We start from the raw sequence: 23,611 nt of genomic DNA, 5'->3' as shown, positions 1-23,611 counted from the left end.
TTGGTCTCCTCTCCCCATGGCCTACAAGGTACTTATGAATATGGACACCATCTTTGATTTATGTCTTTCCCAAAAGCACCAAGTAAATCCTGGTGCTTGAACACTTTTAGGATGGCATGAATAAATGAACATTCTGGCACCATGAAGTTCAAGGTGGCTAACTCAAGGTGCAACTCAGGGTGATGAGCCGATAGTTATGGCAAACTCACATCCGTGATTCCAGCAGTGGGAACACTGGCTACAGTGTTAACTGAAACACTAAAATGGGGCGGAAATGTCCCCAAAACATTATATCCTTTTGCTTTTTCTCCCCAAGGAAAGTTAAGCATAAAGGAAGTTCTATTATCTGATATATCTGATACTTTGTAGGGAAAGCTTGAAGACAAATAAGGAACTTAGATATATCTTACTGAAATTTGTTGTAACTGGATTTGACCTGTACAGAGTTCTAAATGACTATGGTTATTCCTAGGTTGTTATTACTCAAACTGTATCTTCTTAGATACAGTTAATGGGTTATTAAGTCAACAGAAGTCCCTTTTCCTTGTCTAATGGTGCTCTCAAAAGCAAGTGACTTCATCCAAAGTTAGAATTGGTTTAGTTCCCAAGGCCATGACTTTTGAACATATTAGCAACCATTAAGTGAAAATAACTTCCCCACCCTGCCCACCCCCAAATGCATGCATTACTTCTGCCATAAGAACACCATCATGAAGGTAAGATGGACTTCTGCCATAGTCAACCTTCGGTTCTGTTTCCTCAGTACAGAATGCTCAGGTTCCCTCAAACCTGGGAATGATCCAGGAAACCTCAAAACAAGGAGATATTCATGAAAAGGTGAGAGAGAGGCCTCCTCCTGAGGTAAGCCAAGAAGAGAGACTCACACTGCCCAAAGGTCAGAGACGTCTCTGTCCTGGAAGACAGTAAGTAAAATATAGCTTGGAGTCTGTGGGTTTTTACTTCAGAGGAACAAATTTATCTGAAGAAGATATAAAATATATTGTAAAAAATTTAACATGACTTCATTTTTTTTGCCAACTAACTTGCACATTCATAAAAATTAGCTTTCATAAGCTATAAAATAAAGCTGAAATTGTATTTATTAGAAATTTGAACACTGACTGATTATTTAATATCAAATAATTACTAAGATTTTTAAATGTGAACATTATTCTGATCATCTTTTTAAAAATCATCTTAGATACAGACTGAAACATTCATGGAAGAAATAGTATGGAGTCTGGGATTTCCTTCAGAATAACCCTGGAGAATGAATGTGGGGAAAGAGGAAAGAAGACTGGTCAGAGGGAAAGATGTATGTTGGGCACTTGCGTTTCATTATACTCTTCTGGGCTACTTCTGCTACATCTGAAATTTTCCATAATAAAAAGTTTATAAAAGAAACAATGAAATTTTAAGACTTAAGAAGTCATAATGCATCAAATAGACACCTAATTCTATGAATATACTAAAAACCACTGAACTGTACACTTTAAATGGGATAAAGATGTTACTATAAAAAAAGAAGACACCCAGCGATAATTAAAAATATACTGCCACTGGCTTCCTTTCATCTTCCTCATTCTTTTCTTCCTATTTTGGTTTTCAGAGAATGTGTAAGTATTCATTATAATCCATGTATTCATTAGACTGTGATGTAGGAAATAAAAGACTAAAGTGGTAGCAATAATAATAAAGAGGTATGGTTTACATTTTGCTTTAATGTTACAGAAGATTTTAAAAACTGTAAGAGATTGTGATTGGCCAAGAATGTTTAAATTTAAAACCCAAATTCCTAAAAGTCTAAATTCTAAGATGAGAGAATAAAGGACTTTCACTTTTTTTGGAGGGGGGGGTTGTTTTGTTAAGCCTCACTTGAGGATATTTTTCCATTGATTTTTAGAGAGAGTGGAAGTGAGGGGCAGAGACAGAGAGAGAAAAACATCGATGTGAGAGAGACACATCGATTGATTGCCTCCCGCATGTGCCCCAACCAGGGCCAGGGATAAAACCTGCAACTGAGGTATGTGCCTTTGACCGTAAATGGAACCCAGGACCCTTCACTCCACAGGCCAACACTCCATCCACTGAGCCAAACCAGCTAGGGCAGGACTCCCATTTTTTACTTTCCATATCTCAAAAAGTGTTTGAAAGTATATGTTACTTTTATAATAAATATATTTGGTTCAAGGTTTCCAATGTTGCTTTTTCTGGCAAAATCACATTTAAAAGGCTTTTGAATTTTAAAGATGACCATGAAAAAAGTAAATGTTCATATTACAGGTTATTAGTTTTCAAAATGTTCTATTTAGTGATTTGCAGAGATAAAAATCCATTGGTAATAAAATATCTTTAGGAGCTGGGATAAGAAAATACCACTTGATTGAATTGTCATATATAATTTTAGGATTCAAAAATGTCTTTAAGTTACCTAATGTTTCACAATCTAATCATTTTATTTCTTTAAATTTGTTTAAGCCATTGGGCAAGATTAGCTCTTATCAGGGGCCAGTTCTTAATAAAAGGTTCCTCTAATGATGAGGGAATCAGCTTTATGACTAGACTACTTTAATACAACCATAACATTTGTGAGACTAAACCAAGCAACACTTGGTTTTCCCCAGAGTCTGTGTATGTGTGTCTATAAATAAATTAGTCCCAGTGGCATGAAGTGGCATACAGCTATCCAAATGTCATTTGTACTACCTGAAACATTTATCTTCAAAATATCTTTAAAGATCCAATACTGCTGAGCGGCTGGCGGGGCAGGCTGGGAGAAGTGATGAATCAGCTACAAAGAAGGACATGTCATCAATAGTGTAATAAACCCAAAATGCTACCTAAGAAATCAAATCATCACCAATTATAGATAATATCATAAGGAGGTAGCCACTATGTTAAATACAATGGTGGCTACAGAGAGTTTTTTAGATACAAATAAGAATGTTTTATAGAAACATGGAGGACATTCTCTTCTTCCCAACAGCTCTTCCCCATCAAAAAATAACTAAATGGACTGTCTTTTTCAAAGGCTATCGGAATATGATAAAGTAGTTGGTTGTGGCCTTTAAAAATGCTGTGGACTCCTAGCCGGTTTGGCTCAGTGGATAGAGCATTGGCCTGTGGACTGAAAAGTCCCAGGCTCAATTTCGGTCAAGGGCACATGCCCAGGTTGTGGGCTCAATTCCCAGTAGGGGGCTTACAGGAGGCAGTCGATCAATGATTCTCTCTCATCATTGATGTTTCTCTCTCTCTCTGTCCCTCTCCCTTCCTCTCTGAAATCAATAACAATATATTTTTTAAAAAGTGCTTTGGAATCCAGAAATGAGTGAAGAAAGAATAATCCAAATGTTAGCTAGACTCAGCCTCTAGGGCAGGGGTCCTCAAACTTTTTAAATAGGGGGCCAGTTCACTGTCCCTCAGACCGTTGGAGGGCCAGACTATAGTTTAAAAAAAAAACTATGAACAAATTCCTATGCGCACTGCGGGCCCGGGACGAGTCGGCTGCTAAGCAGGACAGGCAGCGGCACCCGGCGGGCCGGATAAATGTCCTCGGCGGGCCGCAAGTGGCCCGCGGGCCGTAGTTTGAGGACGCCTGCTCTAGGGCATCTAAGACGTGGTCCAGGAAAATCCTCCCTTCTCTCCACTGACCTGGGATTGTACTTGTGAGCTGAGTCCTAACCCACGCCCAGACTCTCAGTCACCCTGAGAGTAACAGCTGTTCGTCCTCTTCTGAATGTCAGTAACACTGAACCTGGAATGGCATGGGCTTCTTCACTGTGCAGCCTGCAGCGCTGAAGATTTCTAAGATTCACCCTGGTTTCTGACCACACTCCGTTCTCCAGGGAGAAAACATTCTCAGCGCAGGGATGGCACCTGTCACCATGCCTGTTAATGATGGGACTAGATTCCTCTCTGCTGAGCTCGGGTGGAAAGAGCTTGAGAATCATGACTCCACAGAAGTTACAGCAGTCACGCGGCTCTTTCCATTAAAATTCTGCAGCATGCTTTCTTCTTAATGTTACCATGGACCCTAACCTTCCTTCTCCAGGATTTCTAGGAGTTTTTCAGTGTAATTATATTTTCTATGTAAATTATTGCTTTTATGGTTTCTTACAGCATTTCCTGAAAATATTTTACAGAACATATTTAAATGTTAGATGACAATGCAATGATTTAAAATAGAGCCTATGTGATTATTTAATGAGTATATATGAATTATGAGAATTTAGACAGACAAGTTCTAATATTTTACAGTAGTCTCTACAGTATCTTCAATTATCCCAAGGAACATTCTTTTGAATTTTATAAAATTGGGTGACGTGATGAACATCAACAGGAGACTAGAACTTCTACAGACAAAGTCAATAAAGACAGGTGAGTAGCTCTTGGTAAAGAAGGCTCCTTTTAGGACCTTCCCAAAATGTCTGTCTGACCCAGGGTAATCAGCTGCCCCAGGACTCCTGAGGCGTTGGAGGTGAAAGTACCTTCGGCATAAACAGCCCAAGGGTTGACTTGGAAGCAACCTGTTTCCAGGGAGAGAGTGCCCTGGCTCCTCAGGCCTGTGTACGCTTCCACACTGGATCAGCATTGCTGAGCTTGATAAAGCTACCAGGGACCCACCCAAGACATGGAAAAGGATACTAACTGATCAGACAAGGAAGAAAGTTTGTTTCCAACTATGACCAAAACCTCAATACAATACTAAAAGTGATATGAAGGAAGAAGGTTAACACTTCAATTGATTTCTCAGGCTGAGGCCCATAAATTTCTAAAATAACTCAATGTCTGTCATTTTCTACTGAGGAAACAGAAGAAGGGAATCTGATTTACCTTGGGACAAAAACAAAGCAAAACCCCTCAAAAAACAAAAAGTGGAATATTCAATATATAATATTCTGACATCTTAATCACTGAACCTCTTTAAACACAGCACAAACTGTAGCTGGTGCTACTTAACAAAAGCATTACAACTTTCTTTTTAAAAAGCATTTCTTGAAACCAAGAACTAAAAGAAGGAAATTAAAGCTGTAGAGAATGCTCCGACTTCAGAGGACTCATACTATACCGTGAATCGTGTCTGTCACCTGGAAACCAGAGTGCTCCAGGCACGATCGCATGGACAAGCCTGCAGCAGAGAACACATGCACATACAGCTAAAGTGGTACATTACCCCCAATGCCCTCATGCCACCCAACACAAAGACATTCCTTCCCAAGAGGGGTGGGCTGCGGTCACATCATCGTTCCAGGGGCCAGAAATCTGTACTGGTTTCATGCTATAAATCTCAAACATGATTTAAGACCAGCAAGACAAAGACACTTTGTATATGTCAAAATTAGACACAGTTGTGCGTGGTTTATTTAGTTATCAAAAGAAGGCACCAAAGCAGGTATGGAAGGACTACAGATCGTAATTTGGTGACTATCTCTGTCAAGTACTAGCTAAAAGAAATACTGGGTGGACCAAATGGGAATACAAAAGTAGAAAAAAGTTTGATTTCTGAGAGGGAAGTTTGACTACCTTAGAGACAGATATAATTACAGCATACTCAAAGTACAGTGGAATTTTTTTTATTTTAAAGCAGAATAAAAAACACAAGTTAAACTCATGATAACCCTAATTCAGAGTATTCAGTTACCAGGGACATGGTTTTCAGACACTTGGGACAAAGTGGGGCTCTTTGTGAAGGGGCCTCAGTCATACTGTCTGCACAGTAAAGGTGACCTTAGTTCCAAAGAGAAATGTCCATTTCTCAGGAGCCAATAGTTTACTATTAACTATCTATAGGCTGTTCTATATATATATATATATATATTTTTGGCTGTTCTATATTTTATTGTGGGTTAACTTTTAATTAAACTGGGGTTAACAGGGAACCGAGAAGAGCACATTTTGTTTTCTGCATTCAAAAAAGACCATGTACCAAATTTTAATCTTTTGAATCACTAACACATATCTGCGTTGTGCCTTGATACCTTTAATTGTATTATGGTTAGTACTCAAGCAAGCACTAATATTAGCCTTCTATTACTCAAAAAAACAAAACATTTCCCAGACAACACTCGAGAGATCTTTGATGTATATTATAAACATCCATGCCTGTGAGACCGTTCAAAACGGTGAGGCCAAATCTCTCCATTCATGCACTGAAGGGATTGGCTCAACACAGTCACTGTTCTGACAGAGGAAGGGACAAAGCAATCCTCTGAGACTTCCACCAACTGGCACAGGTTACATTCAATGAACAATACGTACTGACATTTGTGTCTTCCACAATTCATGATAAATAAGCAAACTGGTTATTTGTAATCAGCCAAACTTGCTTCTTTGAAAAGGCTGCTACTGGATGCTGCAGAGCTCATGTTCCTTCCCAGTATCAGAAAGGAAAAACATCAAGTTACATTTATAGCTAATTTTTTATCATGTCAAGCTCTTTTCTAGCAATGACATTTCTTACTACACGGCAAAGGTAAACTAGTATTTCTTCTCAAAACTCCTATTAAACCCAAAACAAAACAAAAAACTCCTATTAAACCATCCTACTTTAAGTTAGGGGCAATTTTATAGTTTAATTCAGTTTTCACTGACTACACAGTGAATGTAAATAACCTCCTCCTCATTAAAATTAGAGCTAGTCTGTGAAATAGACACTAAATTATATTGACATGTATTATTTTAAGATTACACCAATATTTTTATATTTAATAATTCCCTACAAATAATATTTTGTATAGCTGTTTTTCAAAGCTGTGTTTCTTTTATTTATATTCTCGAATGGATCCATTCTTTCCCTTGTCTAACACAGGACTTTTAATAAGCCCCTTTTAATGAACACAAATCCTAAATAAGACCTCCAAGACACAATTAGGAAGTCTGCTTATGGCTCATCTTATATAAAAATAAGGGACAAAAACTGGGCCTTAGACCAATTGGAAGGTTTTACCTTGGCTTTCTGCTACTTAACCCTTAGTGAACTGCATCATCAGCAGCCATTTCCCTGCCACTATGGAAATAAAGGAAGTTAGACATCTCACAACACCAAAGTAAGGAAAAACAAAAAAGTTGAGAAATATCTCATTATTTCAAACCAAGTCATTTGTAAATGACTAAATGTAAATCAAAGATTTCTATTTATTTAATATTTTATTGTCAGATTAAAAATGTCAAAAGCTTAAAACAAGGAGAAAGGGGAAAAAGGGACACACTAAACTAGTCTATCATATAATTAAGCAAAACAGCGAAGTGTGATGAGAAAATACATATTATGTACAGTCATCAATTAAGATTTTTAAAGGAAGGAGCTTATTTTAATCCACCTCAAAAGGATGCTACAACTGCATTTATATAGTCGATTTAGGTTATACCAATTGTATTTCCATAAATGCACAATCATGTGTAGAGGTGTGTGCTTCCATCTAACATAAAGTAAAAAAAGCAAGTATAATATTTGTACTGTACTATATTAAACTCTGCCTTCAGCTATATCTCTTAATGTCAATCCTGACAAGTTACTGTCAACTCTGGCAATTTTGTCATTGTTTTGGGAAGAAAAGTGTCATTGAAGATTATAAATCTCTCTCCTTTCCTTATAGGCCAGATTCAAAGAGCTGATATCAGAAAATTTTAAATGAGTTAAAAATATTTGGAAAAGAATTAAAGTTCATGGTAAAATCCCTGATAGTGCTGTGAAAGCTCAACTTTTAAAGCATATAACAACTGCTGTCTGGCTCGCCTCTTTCTGGCTCCTCAGTCTACCTCTACTTTCCTTCTCTCTTACCGTGGTCTTGTCTGGGAGTCCCTGCATTTCCCCTCCTAGTGTTGTCAAAAGTAGTCTTAATGTCTGAAAGTCTAACTGGCAACAAGTGCCCCTGATAAATCCTGAAGAACCTGGGGACCAAAAATATTTAAATTTGAAGCTGTAGGTTTCAAACTTCAATTTCTAAAAAAAAAAAAAAAAGGGTTACTTAAACTAAGGACTCAATCAAGTAATTATGCTGAAAATAGATTTCCACCTATGAGGCAAAGAAAGTTTTCCCCCCCAAGAAAAATGAGTTTATTGTCTAGTAAGTCAGTCAGTCATGTGACTGTCAACACTGGCTTATTACCCACCCTCTGTCAGCTACTCGTTTCCCTTTGTACCCAACATGCTCCAGGCATAGTTTCCAGTAGTGTCATCAGTAGATGCAGTTTCAGAAATGGAAACTAAACTTGTCTACTAAAAATATAATCAAGAAACTAAATGTAGAGTATCCCCCTACAAATTAGAACTGTATGTAAAATATATTCCATTCTATTAGTTTGGTAAGAGTTAATTCCATGTTAAGTGGCTTCAATTATTCTGCTCTTTATTTTCAGAGTTACCCAATAGTCTATTTTTCCCCTTAAAAACAAATAGGAACATAGAATTCTGTTAAAACCAATTCTATTTCCAGACATTTCTATTGTACTTAAGTACTTACTATAAGGTAATAATCCTAGGCTGCTAAAACATTTAAAAGGACAACATACTAACTACTGAGAGTGAATCTGTTAGAGAAAGTCACAGGCTGTGTTGTAGCTGGCTCTTACTAAGTGACCTCCCAGTAAGGCAGCACGTTCTAGAGCTGGGCTGTCTGATGCAGTAGCCACTAGCTACATGTGACTACTTCCATTTAAGTTAATTAACATTAAATACAATTTAAAAGTTCATTTCTTGGTTGTACTTGCCACATTTTAAGCATTAAATCAGCCACATGCAGGTGACCAGCATCCTGGATAGCACAGATCCAGAGCATCTGCCTCACCTCCATCATCACATCTCTGCTCTAGACAGAGCACAGGGCTTGCCGCCTCGCTTAGTCTAGCACCTAGAGGAGTGCAGAGTGCATATTTATTGATTTTAAATATTCTTTTTATTGGTTTGAGAGAGAAACAGCACTCTGTTGTTCCACTTATTTACGAATTCATTGGTTGTTTCTTGTATGTGCCCTGACCGGGGATCAAACCCACACCCTGTTGTTTCGGGATGATGCTCCAACCAACTGAGCTAGCCTGCCAGGGTCTGGGAGCACACGTTTAAAACACTCCTGTTTAAATTATAAATAGAAATGAAAGCCTCATAAATCAGATTTAAACAATAGTCTTCTATCACATGCAATTCCAATAGCTGGTTATTAAGGTGTTTAAAAGTATTGCTTAAATGAAAGCACACAAAAACAAACAGAAATGGGGCTTGTTACAGAATGGAAAAGTCCTCAAAGAAAGTGGCTAAAGACTGACTTTATTAAAAGGGCCAAAAGGACATCAATTAGGTATTTCAAAAACTGTGATTTGAAACTACAACTTGATTAAATAAAAAAAACCAAACAGAAGAATCTTTTCTGCTTGTGCATTGTCAGGGTCAAGGTCAGCTGCAATTCAGCTGTATATACCTAACTGTAAATGGCCTCAGATTTCCTCAGCAAAGTGCACACAATCTCACAGCAGACTAACTTGTTTCCAACTCTTTCAGATCCTAACCACTTTCACAGCTTGTCAGGGTCAAGAAAAAATTATCCAGTGAAAAGATTGTCAAATTATGACAAATTTTTAATGAATTAACATATAAAGTGCCAATCTTAATTATTAATATTTCTAAACATAATCAAATTATCATAGACATGGACATGACCTGCTTTTTAGATTGAGCTGAGACTAGTGTTTTAAAAATTAAATCAGAAAACTATTCTCCATTTTACAAAGATAAAAAATAGGCCCTTCCAAAGAGGATTTAAAAGAGTATCAAAATCCTACCATAGAAATATATCCATCAAATATTTGTATATGTGGTCAGTAAAATGGTAAACTCACGGTATTAAAAATAGTTTTAAAAATCCAGACATTTGGGATACCCTATAATAGATTAAGACAATTCAACAAATAAGGTACTTTAATTAAAATAAAAATAAATTATTTAAGTAATATAAAAATTAGGAAAGATTGTAAATCTAACAAATTTAAACTTTTAAAGAAATCTCCAAGGAGGCAGTTAATAAATTCCAGTTCCCTGAGGTCTGCCCACTGGGACCACCCTGTAAAACCTGTGATCATGCTATAAAAACACCTTCTCCACATCAGAAGTTCACAAACTAAGTCTGAGCTGAAAACCCGAGCATCATCAGGCACTCTTTAAGATTTAACCAACATTAAACTTTCTGTGGATATAATAAAGCTAGGAATGTTTGCACTTGTTTCCTAATAGATAATAAGTAAAAACAGGTACTTAGAATAGAAACAAAAGCCAAGTTGTACAGCCCAATTAAAATAAAAGTAATATATTTAAATAGCTTTAGTAACACCACTAAAACATTTAAAATCTCTTCCCACGTAGTTTAGGAAAGAGGATTAAAACTGTTAACAGGTCCCTCCCATCCCTAAGCAGCCCAGGAACTCACCATCTTTAAAATCGCACCATACAGCCGTAGGAGCACTTTCCGAGGCTCGTCACCAACAGTGGCCACAGTGTCGGGTAAGGAGCACAGGAACAGCATGTTACTGAGGCCACCTCTGTGAAAAATAAGAGGATGGTAAATACCTGTATTCTGAAGTCAACTAAGTCACTCTCCTTGGATAACTACAATGGATGAAAAGTGAGGACCCACAAGCACTGTTCTCATTAAGTCTTCATTCATTCTCTCAAGATACTTGCAACATAAATAATTAACTCCACACAGTTTTCAGATCAATTCCATGAGTCACATTAAAAACTAGAGGCCTGGTGCACAAATTCGTGCACCATTGGGGTCCCTTGGCTTGGCCTGTGGGATCAGGCCAAAATCGCTCTCCGACAACCCCTGAGGGGTTCCAGATTGCGATAGGGCACAGGCCAGGCCAAGGGACCCCACAGGTGCACAATGGAGGCTGGGGAGGGACACGGGAGGTTGGCCAGCTGGAGAGGGACCATGGGAGGGCTCCAGGGCATGAACGGCCTGTCTCACTCAGTCCCGATCAGCCGGACCCCAGCAGCAAGCTAACCGACCAATTGGAGCATCTGCCCCCTGGTGGTCAGTGCACATCATAGCGACTGGTCAAACGGTCGAGTGTCTGCCCCCTAGTGGTCAGTGCATGTCATGGTGAGCGGTTAAGTGGCCTTAACATATCATTAGCATATTATACTTTGATTGGTTGAATGGATGACCAGACAACCAGACACTTAGCATATTAGGCTTCTATTATATAGGATAGGCAAACCCTTCCCAGCCAATGTGGCTCACTGGTTGAGTGTCTACCTATGAACCAGGAGGTCATGGTTCAATTCCCAGTCAGAGCACATGACCAGGCTGTGGGCTAGATTCCCAGTACAGGGGGTATGCAGGAGGCAGTCCAACGATGATTTTTCTCTCTCTCCTCCCTCTCTGAAATAAAAAATATATACTTAAAAAAACAAAAACAGGCAAATCCCCAATCTGTCCTTCTAGATTAGTGCTGGGGGAGAGGTTTTTTTAAACGCATGTGTGCCCTACACGTGGCACTGGCCTCTGGAGAATGACAAGGACCAGGAGTACTCTCTCCAGTACTGGCAATGGGGAATCCCAGATGCAGTCCTTCAACCCCACATTCTTTTATGATTCAAACTTCCATCACAGCAGATTCCACTTCCTCCAGAACTTTCCATTTGAAGTACAGTTCCAAGACCTACCTCTTCCATGCCCATGTCAGTAAAAATTTCTCAACCAATTTTGACTAACAAGCCTTTTAAAAAAACCTGCAACATTAAGTGATTCTTGGAGCATTCAGAGGAAATGGAAGATCTCAATACCCTAACCCTTCCACCTTGACTAGTGGAGATAAGAAACAAGTTGTAGGGTCATTCAAGCAGGAAGGAATAAGCCTTAAGGACAAATCACCTGCCTAGGTTGGAAATGACTGGGTATAGAAGGTGGCTAGCTAATGCAGAGATTGGAGTTAAATTGCAGAATACAAAATACCACACAATCAGCAATTACAGACAAGAGGCACCTCACCTCTATTAACTTCAGAGCCACTAAATCCTAACTAGTCAATAAGTCTTGAGGAATCTATACTAACAAAAGGGTAATATGCTAATTAGGGCAGATGTCTTCCGGATGTCCTCGGACAAAGCCACAAGACCCGGGGCTCACGGCAGCCATGAGCCCGGAGGCTGCGAGGCCCGGGGCTCAGGCCTCACAGCTGCTGTGGCCAGCAGTGGCAGCAGCAGCGGGGTGATGGGAGTGGTGCCTTCCCCTGATCAGCCCGATCACCTCCTACAGAGGGAGACCAGACTGCAGCTTAGCCGTCAGCAGGACAACCCCTGAGGGCTCCCAGACTGTGAGAGGGGGCAGGTCGGGCTGAGAGACCCCTCCCTCCAGTGCACCAATGTTCGTGCACCGGGCCTCTAGTCTCTCTATATAAAAGCCTAAGTGACCGTTACAACCGAACAACCAGTCAACCAGTTGCTATGATGTGCACTGACCACCAGGGGGCATACGCTCAAGACAGGAGCTGCCCCCTGGTGGTCAGTGCACTCCCACAGCCAAACTCCCACGGCCCCTCCCCCTGGCCAGCCAACCTCCCGCAATCCTTCCCACCGCTCCTCTGGCTGGCCGGCCCCTGATAGGCCTCGATCGCTGGCCAGGCCAAGGGACCCCACCCGTGCATGAATTCGGACACCGGGCTCTAGTTATTACATAAGCACAGCACTCTGCTGGAAGCTAGGGTAATACAAAACCAAAATAGGATCTGGTCCCTGCCCTCAACAAATGTCCACTCTGATGAAGAAAGCAGACATAAAACTGTTAAGACAGAGTTCAAAATCAGGGGACAGTGTTTGCAACTATGTGCTTCAGCACATCCTGAGTCTATATCTGCCTGTCAGATGCATAGATATTGGATGGCAGTATATACCCAACTTTTGTACAAGAAGTTACCAGCAAATCGAACCACAGCTTTCTAGAATAACATCCCCAGTCAGGGAGCCACCAGTCTCATTCCTTGTTCCATCCATGGACAGTCCAGCCTAGTCAAGATATGATGCCGAAAATAAGGCTAAAATACAAAGCGAATCTACATCACCACATGTCCAATTATGTAGGGATTTGTAAGCATACAATGACAAGCACTTTCTAGAAATACAAAGCAGCCCTAGCCGGTTTGGCTCAGTGGATAGAGCATTGGCCTGCAAACTGAAAGGGCCCTGGTTTGATTCCAGTCAAGAGCACATACCTAGGTTTCGGGCTCGATCTCCAGTGGGGAGCGTGCAGGAAGCAGCCAATCTATGATTCTCTCTCATCACTGATGTTTCTATCTCTCTCCCCTTCTCCCTTCCTCTCTAAAATCAATAAAAAATAGAAGAGCCCTAGCCGGTTTGGCTCAGTGGATAGTACATGCCCGGGTTGTGGGCTTGATCTCCAGTATGGGGCATGCAGGAGGCAGCTGATCAATGATTCTCCCTTATCATTGATGTTTCTATCTCTCTCTCCCTCTCCCTTCCTCTCCGAAACCAATAAAAATATATTTAAAATAAATAAATAAAAATAATTAAAAGAAAGGCAAAGCAAGAGAGAACACTTCAACTTGTGTAGGGAGGAAAGATAACGGGAAATTTTTTTGTCTGGAGGTTATTAATGTTGCTACATGAACGTCAGTCTAACAACTCTGACAGTTCTGCTCCCGTGGCAGATATTCACCTCCCTTTCCTTGCTAGAACCCAGGTTTATTCAGCCGGGAAGTGCCCTGTATCAAAAACTATACTTAGTAGATACTTTTACAGCTAGGTGGGCCCATGCTACCACATGTTGGCAAATGTAAAAGGCCTGTGACTTCTGGGAAATCAACATAAGACAAGTTCCCACTTTGCCCCTCTCTCTTCCCCACCCTCCACCCTGCTGTCTGAAACAAGAAAATGATGGTGTGTCAATTGCTGAGCTGTTGTCTCTGAGCTCCAAACCCATCTGTTTTCTGCTGTGATGCGGATTGGGACTACACCAGTTCCAGATCTCCGTGATCAAATGCTCCCCCCACTGGGTGTGGGCAGTGGGGCCCTGTAGCACTGGAGGGGCCTGGAAGGCAAGAGGAGGGAGAAGGTGTGTTGCTTCCTGTTTCTGTTGGCACTGCAGTAGCAACATGTCAGCCCAGCCATGGCAGCTGTTCCAGAACCAGCCCCAGAACACCTTCTCAGAGGTACCAGCTCAGAGGTCTGGGCTCTGGCTTCACAGGGACGCTTCTCAACGTGAGATGCCAAGCAGTGTCCTCTCCTCGGAGGCTGGATCCCAATTCTGTGGGGCCCCTCCTCAGAACTTCCAGATTCTGATAACTCCAACCTCTTCCCTTTGGTCCTCCAAGGCCCGGAGTGGGGCTACTTCATGCAATTAATTATTTTAATCACTTCTGCCTTTTTAGTTCCCTCCACACCTGTCCACCCAGTTCCCTATATTAAATTCTCTATGTCAAATTATTCCAGTTTTTTGCAAAAGCCTGACTGGCACATACGGCCAGAGCTTTCGCAGCTTCTTAGGTTATGAAAATAAGGGCCACTTCCTAGGAATGGCAGAGTAGTTAGCTGGAAGGAGCCTGCATCCCCATTAGCCTGTGGAGCTTCCAGACTGGCCCGGCCTGGTGACTTCTGGAGCTCTAGCACAGAGGAAAATACATTTCTATGTGGTTTAAGCTCCTGTTACTCTGGAGTTTTCTGTTGTAAGTACTAACTGATAGAGCTTATCACCACATTCACTAACTTGAGTTCTTCCAATCTGGAAACTCCTCCTTCTCTATCTAAAAACTACCTACCATTTAAGACCAAGTTCAAAGTCCAACCTCCACAAGAAGCTTTTGCCATCTTCCCTGCTAGCTCCTTGAAGGCCAGGGTAATGTCTACCTTCAATTCTTAAGGCCCAATGGCCTCCAAATTGTGGATGCTCAATAACGATTTTCCAAAAATGACAACAAACAGCAGCACTCTTGTCCCACTAAGTCCCTCTTCTCCAAACTCCTCCCTGTTATGTTTGAAAACAGCCTTATAGTGCTCTCTAACAGAATTGGTAAATTAGTCTTAGCTCCCTAATTAGCCCGTAAGCTCCCATCTTCCTGTGGAAGGCATCATGCTAAGAGAAAGACCACAGGCTTCAGAGCCAGGGAGCCTGGCATTCAAATCCCACTTCTGCCACTTATTAGCTGTGCAATCTTGGGCACATCACTACTAGTAACCCTCTCTGACCCTCAAACTCGCTCCTCTATAAAGAGTAGGACTTCATTAGTCATTATAAGGGCTCAGAGTAATGAAGTATTTCACAAGGATTAACTCGTTTCATCCTCCCAACAATCCTACGAGTGGACACTGGTATTGCCCCATTTTATAGATAAGGAAATTGAGGCACACAGCAAGGAAGTGACTAAGCCAGGATTCAAATGCAGGTGTATGGCTCCAGGGTCCTTGATTTTAACTCTGATGCCACAAGACACAAGAGACAAAGCAAAACATGGTAACAAGTGCAGTGGACACCAAGAGCCTTACATCAAGACTAGTCTGTACAAACCTGCACAAAACAAATGTCTTCATTTCCTACAGCTGCTTCATTTCCTAACATATGACCGAAAACTTACGGCTTAAAACAGCAAATTTACTATCTTTTAGTTCTGGAGTTCAAATGCCTGAAAAAAGGTCTGGGGCTAAATCAAGGTGTCAGCAGAGCTGCACATCAAAAGTATATCCCACATTTCAGGAAACACACACAAAACTAAAAACAGACTCTGATTGAGCTAATGAATTTCAAAGGATAGGTAGGGGCTATTAAGGGGAATGCAAAGTTAATGTTTAATGGGCACAGAGGTTCAGTTTGAAGCACAGAAACATTCTTGAGAAAGATGGTGGTAACAGTGACACCACAATGTGAGTGTACTTAATGCCACTGACCTGTACACTTAAAAATGGTTAAAATTGTAATCAATTTTATTATGTGTATACTTGCCACAATTTTAAAAAAAGGAATGAATCACTGATATGCTATAACATGGATGATCCTTAAAAACACAAAAAAATCACATGCATTCCATTCATAAGAAATGTCCAGAACTAGGAAGTCAATAAAGACAGAAGTCAGATTAGTGAGTGCGTACGGCTAGGGAGGGGGCAGGAGGCTAAAGGGCACAGAGTTTCTCTTTGAGATGATGAAAATGTTCTAAAACTGATTGTGGTGATGGTTGCATATATCTGTGGGTATTCTAAAAACCACTAAATTGTACACTTTAAATGGGGGAATTGTGGTATGTGAATTATATTTCAATAGTTGTTTTTTAAAAATAAGAAAATGACTTTTTCCTATGTAATGAGTTTTAAGCTACTAAAAAATCTGAATGTGCTTTCACAGAAACAATGGTCCAGATGTAAATAAAAGTCAAATTTAAGATTTTTTTTTTCAGTAGCTTAAGAGAAAGCAATCACGAGTACCTGGGAGCCTTCACAAGAGTTAAGGATCTATTTTCCCCAAGGCCAGTTAGTTGTCTACCCCAGTTAAGGAGGAACAGAAAGATAAGGGAACTCAAGGTTCTAGTATCCCCATCCCCCACCCAGCAAGAGGAAAAGCAGATGGTATAGGTGCAGTGACAGAGGATACAAGGACCCTTAACCTTTCTTTTCAACTGGGGGCAGGGCCTCGTGTGCATAGCTATCAGAATTGCCCTGTAGCTCCAGTCACAGCCAACAAGCGCTTCTGGCTCCCAAGCAACAGGACAAGCATTAGTTAAAAGTCCTAGTTCTCCTTCCTGTCACATCCTCTTGAGAGCTCAGTCAACAAGGAGAGCAAACAGATGAACTACTGTTCTAAGTTGTGTAACTCCATTCAAAGTTTATCCCCATACTCCTAAAGAAGGCAGGCAGGCAGGCCAAGCTTGGCCAGAAACAGGCGCACAACCTGGAAATCCTTCATATTATCTGTAGCCTCTGTTGCTCAATAGGCTTTAGGAGGAGGAAGTAAACCATTGATTATGTTTTAGTGACAATCAAAATAGAAGGTCACCATTATGGATGATGAAAACTGTGAAAACCATCCAGAAATAAGCCAGTTACCAAGGAGCCAAATAAAATGACTAGGAACAAGGAGATACAAGGAAAATATGCCACAGAAATGATAGCAAACATCCAACAGCCCAATTTATGGCATAATTTGTCAAGATTATCTGCCCAAGGCCCTGGCGGGGTAGCTCAGTTGGTTTGAGTGTTGTCACGATCCAAGATTGTGGGTTCAATCCCTGGTCAGAGCACATACAGGAATCAACCAATAAATGCATAAATAAATGCAACAACAAATCAATGTTTCTCCCTCTCTCCCTCTTCCTCTCTCTAAAATCAATTTGAAGAAGAAAAAAAAAAAGAGTATCTGGCCCTGGAACTCTCAAGGATTTCAAAGAATTGTGAATTCAAACTACAAACTTTATCACCTGGCAGGGACAGCTTTATAATAAATATACATATCATAATTAAATTTAGGAGGCACAACATACTCATGAAGCAAATAAAATGAAAAATAACACGAATATTCATTTCACATTCAACACGTGTAAGTGACACATGTTGGAAACTGAAGAGCAGAGTCACTGCTGGCAATTCTAACAGGCGTCCCTCTGGACCTAGCTGAGTGTGCTTTACCAATGCCACCCGCTTCTTTTATAGATTACTAATCAGATATAAAAATAAGCATTTCAACTTCTCTTTATATCCAGCTAATCAAGAATTAACTTACACCCCTGGCTGGGTGGCTCAGTTGGAGCATCGTTCCTTACACTAAAAGGTTGTTGCAGGTTCAATCTCCAGTCTCTGTCTCCACACACACACACACCCCACCCCCCACCCCCCGCCCCGCAACTCCTTCCTTCCTCTTTCCCCTCCCACTTCCTCTCTCTCTAAATATCAATGAACATGTCCTGGGATGAGGATTTAAAAAAAGAAATAACAATAAGGAAAATTTTCAGTAAATTGCGCTCCAGTTAATTGAAACCTACCTGCAAATTTTCTTCTTCTGTTTATGTCTGGGCCTCCTCTGCCCTGAATTTCCTGATCTAGCCCTTTAAAAAGCCAAAAGGTTTTTCATTCATAGCAATTTGTAAGAAGAACAAATTTGTTTCTTAGTGACTTTTCCATCCTTCAATTTCAGCGAAAGTTCTGGATTTAGCAAACTTTGTTTTCTTCCCCCACTCGTCTTTCTCTACATTAGCCCCACTGATCCAGAACCTACAGCACAATCCTTCCCAAGTCCACTATCTTAGTGACTATCTTATCTTAGTAAAGCCTCTGGGAAAACTTAAGTTACCTACACCCAGGGCAAACCCATAACACCCCCAAATAAGGCAAGGTTAAAATTTAATCAAACTCCTCTTAATTTGCTACTAGGTCACTGCAAGTCAAACAGTTCAACATCAGCATACAGTACAACTGATTTCAAAACTTAATGGCAATTTGTAGATTTTTCAAGGAGAAGTAAAATAGACTTTTTTCCCTATGAGGCAAATGAGGAAATACCCTTCATTTCAGAGGCCGATCTGTTCACCAAAAGGCGCAGCTGTGTTTCACCTGGGAGGCCGAAGTTGGAAGGAATGCTCCCCCTTGAACAGACAATAAGAAAAACCCAAGTGTAATGTGAGGAAGCAAAGGAAGGTGGCTGTGACTGTAAAATACGATCCTGCCACCTCCCCCCTTTCTAATGTTCAGTCCCTCAGGATAAACACCACAGCACAGCCCTGAAACCTATCATACCCTCACCAGCCATATGCTATAGGAGCAAGATGTCATTTTGGTTCTATAGCGCATACAAAGGAAGCAAAGGTCACTTCACAAATCCCTACAGACTATTACCATCTTACCAAAAACACTGAATACTATCTTCGGGTGTTGGCTATGAAAACTATTAACTTTGGTTGCTCTGAAAAGTTCACATGGACTGTAACTATACTCCATGTGTCCACCTGTAAAAGGAAGCCAAATCTAAGTCAATGATGTCATCAAAACCTTTTCAGTCCCAAGAAAGAAGAGGAATATTCTAGATGTGATATAGTCCATTTGTATCATGTGACCCACTTGAACCCATCAGCACTTGTGAATGTCACATTCTAGGCTTCAAGCACCCAGCCTGTGAAAGGAAGCAGGTGGTAATTCTGCTGAAGAACAAGCGTGGACTACAGTTATCAAGCAATGTACAGGGGCAATGTCTTGGAGCTCCTGTATGTATTTACATCTAGGAGAGGCTTCAATGTTTGCAACTTGATCTCACAAAAAATGTTTCCAAGTATACGAGTAACATACAATTTACCCTCTTAACCATGTTTAAGTGTACAGTTATATATTCACATTTTTGTACAACTATCATCACCATCCATCTCCATAATGCTTTATCTTGTAAAACTAAAAGGCTGTATCCATTAAACACTAATTCCCTTTTCTCCCCCTCCCCCAGCCCTTGGAATCAGCAGTCTACTTTGTTTCCATTTATCTGACTACTCTGGGGACCTCACAGAAGTCAATACAGTATTTGTCCTTCTGTGTCTGGCTTATTTTACTTAGCATAATGTCCTTAAGGTTCATCTATGTTGTAGCAGGTATCAGAATATCCTCTTTTAAGGCTGAATAATATCCCACTGTATGTAAATGTCACCTCTGCTTATCCATTCATCCATCAAAAACATCTAGATATATTTTGCCTCGCCACTGTGGCTAAGTGATTGAGCACTGACCTATGAACCAGGAGGTCACAGTTCAATTCCTGGTTTGATTCCGGTTAGAGCACATGCCTGCATTGCAGGCTTGATCCACAGGGGGCCTGCAGGAGGCAGCCAATCAATGATGCTCTCATCATTGATGTTTCTATCTCTCTCTCCCTCTCTTCCCTCTGAAATCAGTAAAAATATTTTTTAAAAAACGAAACAAATCTATACATATTCCAATCATATGGGAAAGAATTCATATCTAGCTGAGACAGCTCAATGCTCAATGATAAATCCAAGAAACCACCTGCTCCAAAGAAACCTTTAACACGAAGATTTTCTTCTGCTAAGTTATCTGGTTTGCACCTAACCAACTGTATTTTGCTGAAAAACAAAAATGGCATTGAAACCACTGCCAACTGTACATAAGTCACAGGCATCAAGTCCAGCACACATACTAAGTCTCCCTAGAGGTTAGGGCCTGGACCCACGAGTTTCAAGACCATCACCTAAAAGTCAAAATCACTAAAGAGCCTGGCCGGTGTGGCTCAGTGGTTGAGTGTCAACCTATGAACCAGGTCACAGTTCAATTCCTGGACAGGGTACATGCCCCGGTTGTGGGCTCAATGCCTAGTATGGGGCATGCAGGAGACAGCCAATCAATGATTCTCTCTCATCATTGATGTCTCTTTCTCTCTCCCTCTCCCTTCCTCTCTGAAATCAATAAAAATATGTATTTTTTAAAAAATTCACAACATAAAGTGCCTCAGCAGAAAAACAATCCTCAAGTCCAAAGGACTAGATACACAGAAAATAGAAGGAAACATAACACCAAAACAGTTACTGAATTTAGATTGCAAATGAAAAAGAAAAACTTTAAGATTTTTGGAAAATATCTTCTAGTCATCTAAAACTCAACTTGAAACAACCACAGCTCAGGTGAAATAAAAAATACTTCAGTTAAATGACAGCATCAATACGCAGTAATCAGAAATAGGTGCCTTAACCCCAAGCCTGGAGGCTGAGAAACCAACAGGCCTTGCCCGGCTGGTATAGCTCAGGGGTTGAGTGTCGACTTATGAATCAGGAGGTCGAGGTTCAATTCCCAGACAGGGCACATGCGCAGGTTGCAGCTACGTCCCCGTGGGGGGATGTGCAGGAGGCAGCTGATAGGTGATATTCTCTCATCATTGATGTTTCTACCACTCTCTCTCTCTCTCTGAAATCAATTAAAAACATATTTAAAAAAACAAACAAAAAAAAAACACTGGGCCTTTGCTAGCTCTTTGGGCAAGTTACTCATTGCCTCTAACCCTGTTTTCTCAGCATAATATAAGGTATCTAACAGGGATTTATGTGAAGATTACATGATAATGTCAGCTGCTCATTATTAGCACCAACCACAAAGCAAAGGTTAATCTTTAAGAGTATGGCCAGATGGATGAAAGAGGAAAGCTCAATCTTCAGTCCTCTATTCCAAGGCTGTTCAACCTCAGCGCTGTTGACGTTTGGGGCCCAATAATTCTTTCTTAGGGGAAGAGGAGGGGCTGTCCTGTGCTGCCAGTTGTGGAGGAACCAGGAAGGAGAACATGGGCAGCAGTCAGAGCTGGACAATCCAAGGGACTAGACTGGAAAAAAAAACAACCCTCCTGGAACGGATAAGCAATTAAGCAAGGTTATAATATACAAAACTTAATATACAAAAGTCAATCGCTTTCCTACATACACACCAGCAATGAACAAGTGGAAAGTGAAATGAAAAACTCAATTCAGGGATTATCTAAACACCTTTTGGTTTTCTTTTCTCTGCCTTTTGACTCACTGCTCATAAACATATCTGTGAGGAGGCCAGAGGCACAAAAAGGAAGTGAAGCCCAGTTAATTTTGCTGCATTTGCAGCTCTGGTGAAAGACTGGGCACAGAAAAGGCATCAAATGACTAAAATTGGATTTGGGGATTATTGGTGGCAGCCTGCCAGTTGCCAGATACTGCCCTCAACCTGGTCAGCCATGTAAGAGGAAATTCGCAGAAAAAAGACATCAGTTTAAAGGTCTAAATAGAAGGATGCACACTAAAATGTTAACTGGTTATCCCATGGGAACAGAGTGGAGACAAAAATCAAGGGGGTCTTTATGTTTTCCTGTTACGTGTGAATATGCACACTTATACGTTTTTGACTACATTTAAATTTTAAAACGTTTAACCGTAAAATAACGGGGGGGGGGGGTGGAATTCCTTCTACTTTACCCCAGTGATTTTTGGAGCCACACCTCCTAACTTTGGTCAGTAACACACCTAACAGGTTTGAACAGTGTTGGGGGGAATGAGCAAATGTTACCCTTTCACCACTAATAAATGACTCTTTCAAAGAGGAGAAAAAAATCCAATCGTAGACTCAAGGAACTGGAAGTAAAAGTTACCAAGTGATTTTTTTTAAAGCCAGCCATAACATCCCTCCTTCATTTAAGACCCTAAACCGCAAAGGAACTTTCTAGACAGAGTTTAAGCTTCTGAACGAAATGTACTACTTTGTGATCGAACGGTATTGTTCTCCTCGGAAGAGACCTGCTTTCCCACGAAACCGAAAAAAAAAAAAATACTTTTTTTTTTTTTTTTCAAAAGCCTGCCTCTTGGAAGGTCTTGGGCGGCCGCGGGGCCTGTTTCGCGAGATTTGGCTTGGTCTTCACAAGCGTCCGGGAAAGGTGGCTCTCGCCGGGCCCCGCGCCCCCGCCCGGCGTCACCTGACCGGCTAGCAGCTGGCCACGTCCACCCCGCCCGCCCTCCCGCCACCGACCTGATGATACTGATGTGAAACTGGTCCTCGCGAAGGCCCCGCCAGGCGCCGGGCAGGAACTCCTTGCACCACAGATAGGCCCTGCGCCGCGTCCGGGGCTCCGGCTGCTCGTCGGCCGGAGGCGGCGGCGGCGGCGGGGGCAGCGCCAGCGGTGGCTGCCGGCCGCCCAGCTGCTTGGACTCGAGGTCGCTGGCGGCGTCGCGCTGCTGCCCCACGCCGGGCGCCGGGGTCGCGCTGCTGCTGCCACAGCTCAGCAGCAGCCCGAGCGGCGAGGGCTCCGCCTCGCCCCCGTTGCAGAACTTGGTCTTCATGCCAGGCAGGCAGCCGAGGAGGCGCGGGCGGCCGAAGCGCGAGAAGGCGAGGTTCAGGGTCCGGCCGGGCGTAGCAGACGGGCCGGCCAGGAGGCAGCGGCGGTTGGGGGCGCGCCGGGCTGGGTTCGCTAGGCGGCGGCGGCGCGGAGACTGCGGGAGGCGTGTAGACTGCGGGAGGCGTGTGGCGGTGGCGGCGGCTGCGTTCGGCTGGCCCTGCTGTCCGCGGCGCTCGCTCCTATACCGCTGCCGCCGCACGAGGAGCGCCTCCCGCGTCACAGCCCGCCCTCGAGCTCGCCGATGATTGGCCGCCGCCCGTCTGCCCGGCGCGTCACAACCGCCAACGCCCTGGACACGCCGCCTCTCCATTGGCTGCGGCACCGCCCCCGCCCGGGGCGCTGCGACCGCAGGGGGCGGGTCCGGCGCGAAGGCGGGGCGTCGAGACGGCAGCGGTGTTCGTGGGGATGGAGAGGGGCGAGCGAGGCACTGGGCACCCGGAGAGAGGGCTGGGGCGGGGCGGGGCGGGGTGGGAGGCGGGGGTGGCCACTGAACTTGGGGTTCGGACTCTGGGCTTGGATTTGGGGGCCGAAATTTTCCTGGGACCCTCTCGGACCCCCAGGACATTAGAGGCCGGGGCCGGAAGGGGGGCAGGCTGGAAGCTCATGCCCGGAGGCTGGCTTCTTTTTCCGCATGACCTTGGGACGAGGTACCTTGGTCTGCAGCTCCGTGGGTGTGTTCTTTTTAAAATATTTCCCGACCACTGTTCAGCGTTTTTCGAGGCGCGGCCACGCCCCTTCCAAGCCGGAGCCGGAGGAATGATTGTCCCGAGATCGGAAACCGA

The 23,611-nt window shown here is 42.3% G+C and overlaps 1 protein-coding gene across 3 annotated transcripts in view; it reads right to left on the bottom strand.

Annotated features, from left to right (window-relative positions):
- Positions 1-23,060, bottom strand: part of CHKA (choline kinase alpha) — a 46,206-nt gene extending 23,146 nt beyond the window's left edge. The window contains exons 1-2 of one of the 3 annotated variants that reach the window (XM_080641731.1): positions 22,463-23,060; positions 10,416-10,527 (exon numbers count right to left, since the gene is read on the bottom strand). In XM_080641731.1, the coding sequence (XP_080497857.1) occupies positions 10,416-10,527; positions 22,463-22,773 (423 nt within the window). In that variant the 5' untranslated portion in view covers positions 22,774-23,060. The remainder of the gene's footprint in view (positions 1-10,415; positions 10,528-22,462) is intronic. The other 2 variants (XM_080641730.1, XM_080641732.1) reach the window with 2 other exon arrangements.
- Between the last annotated feature and the right edge of the window lie 551 nt (positions 23,061-23,611).

Source organism: Plecotus auritus (assembly GCF_963455305.1).
Source record: "Plecotus auritus genome assembly, chromosome: 9".
NCBI lineage: Eukaryota > Metazoa > Chordata > Mammalia > Chiroptera > Vespertilionidae > Plecotus > Plecotus auritus.
The sequence above is the reverse complement of the archived record's forward strand: the minus strand, read 5'-3'. Positions and strand labels throughout refer to the sequence as shown.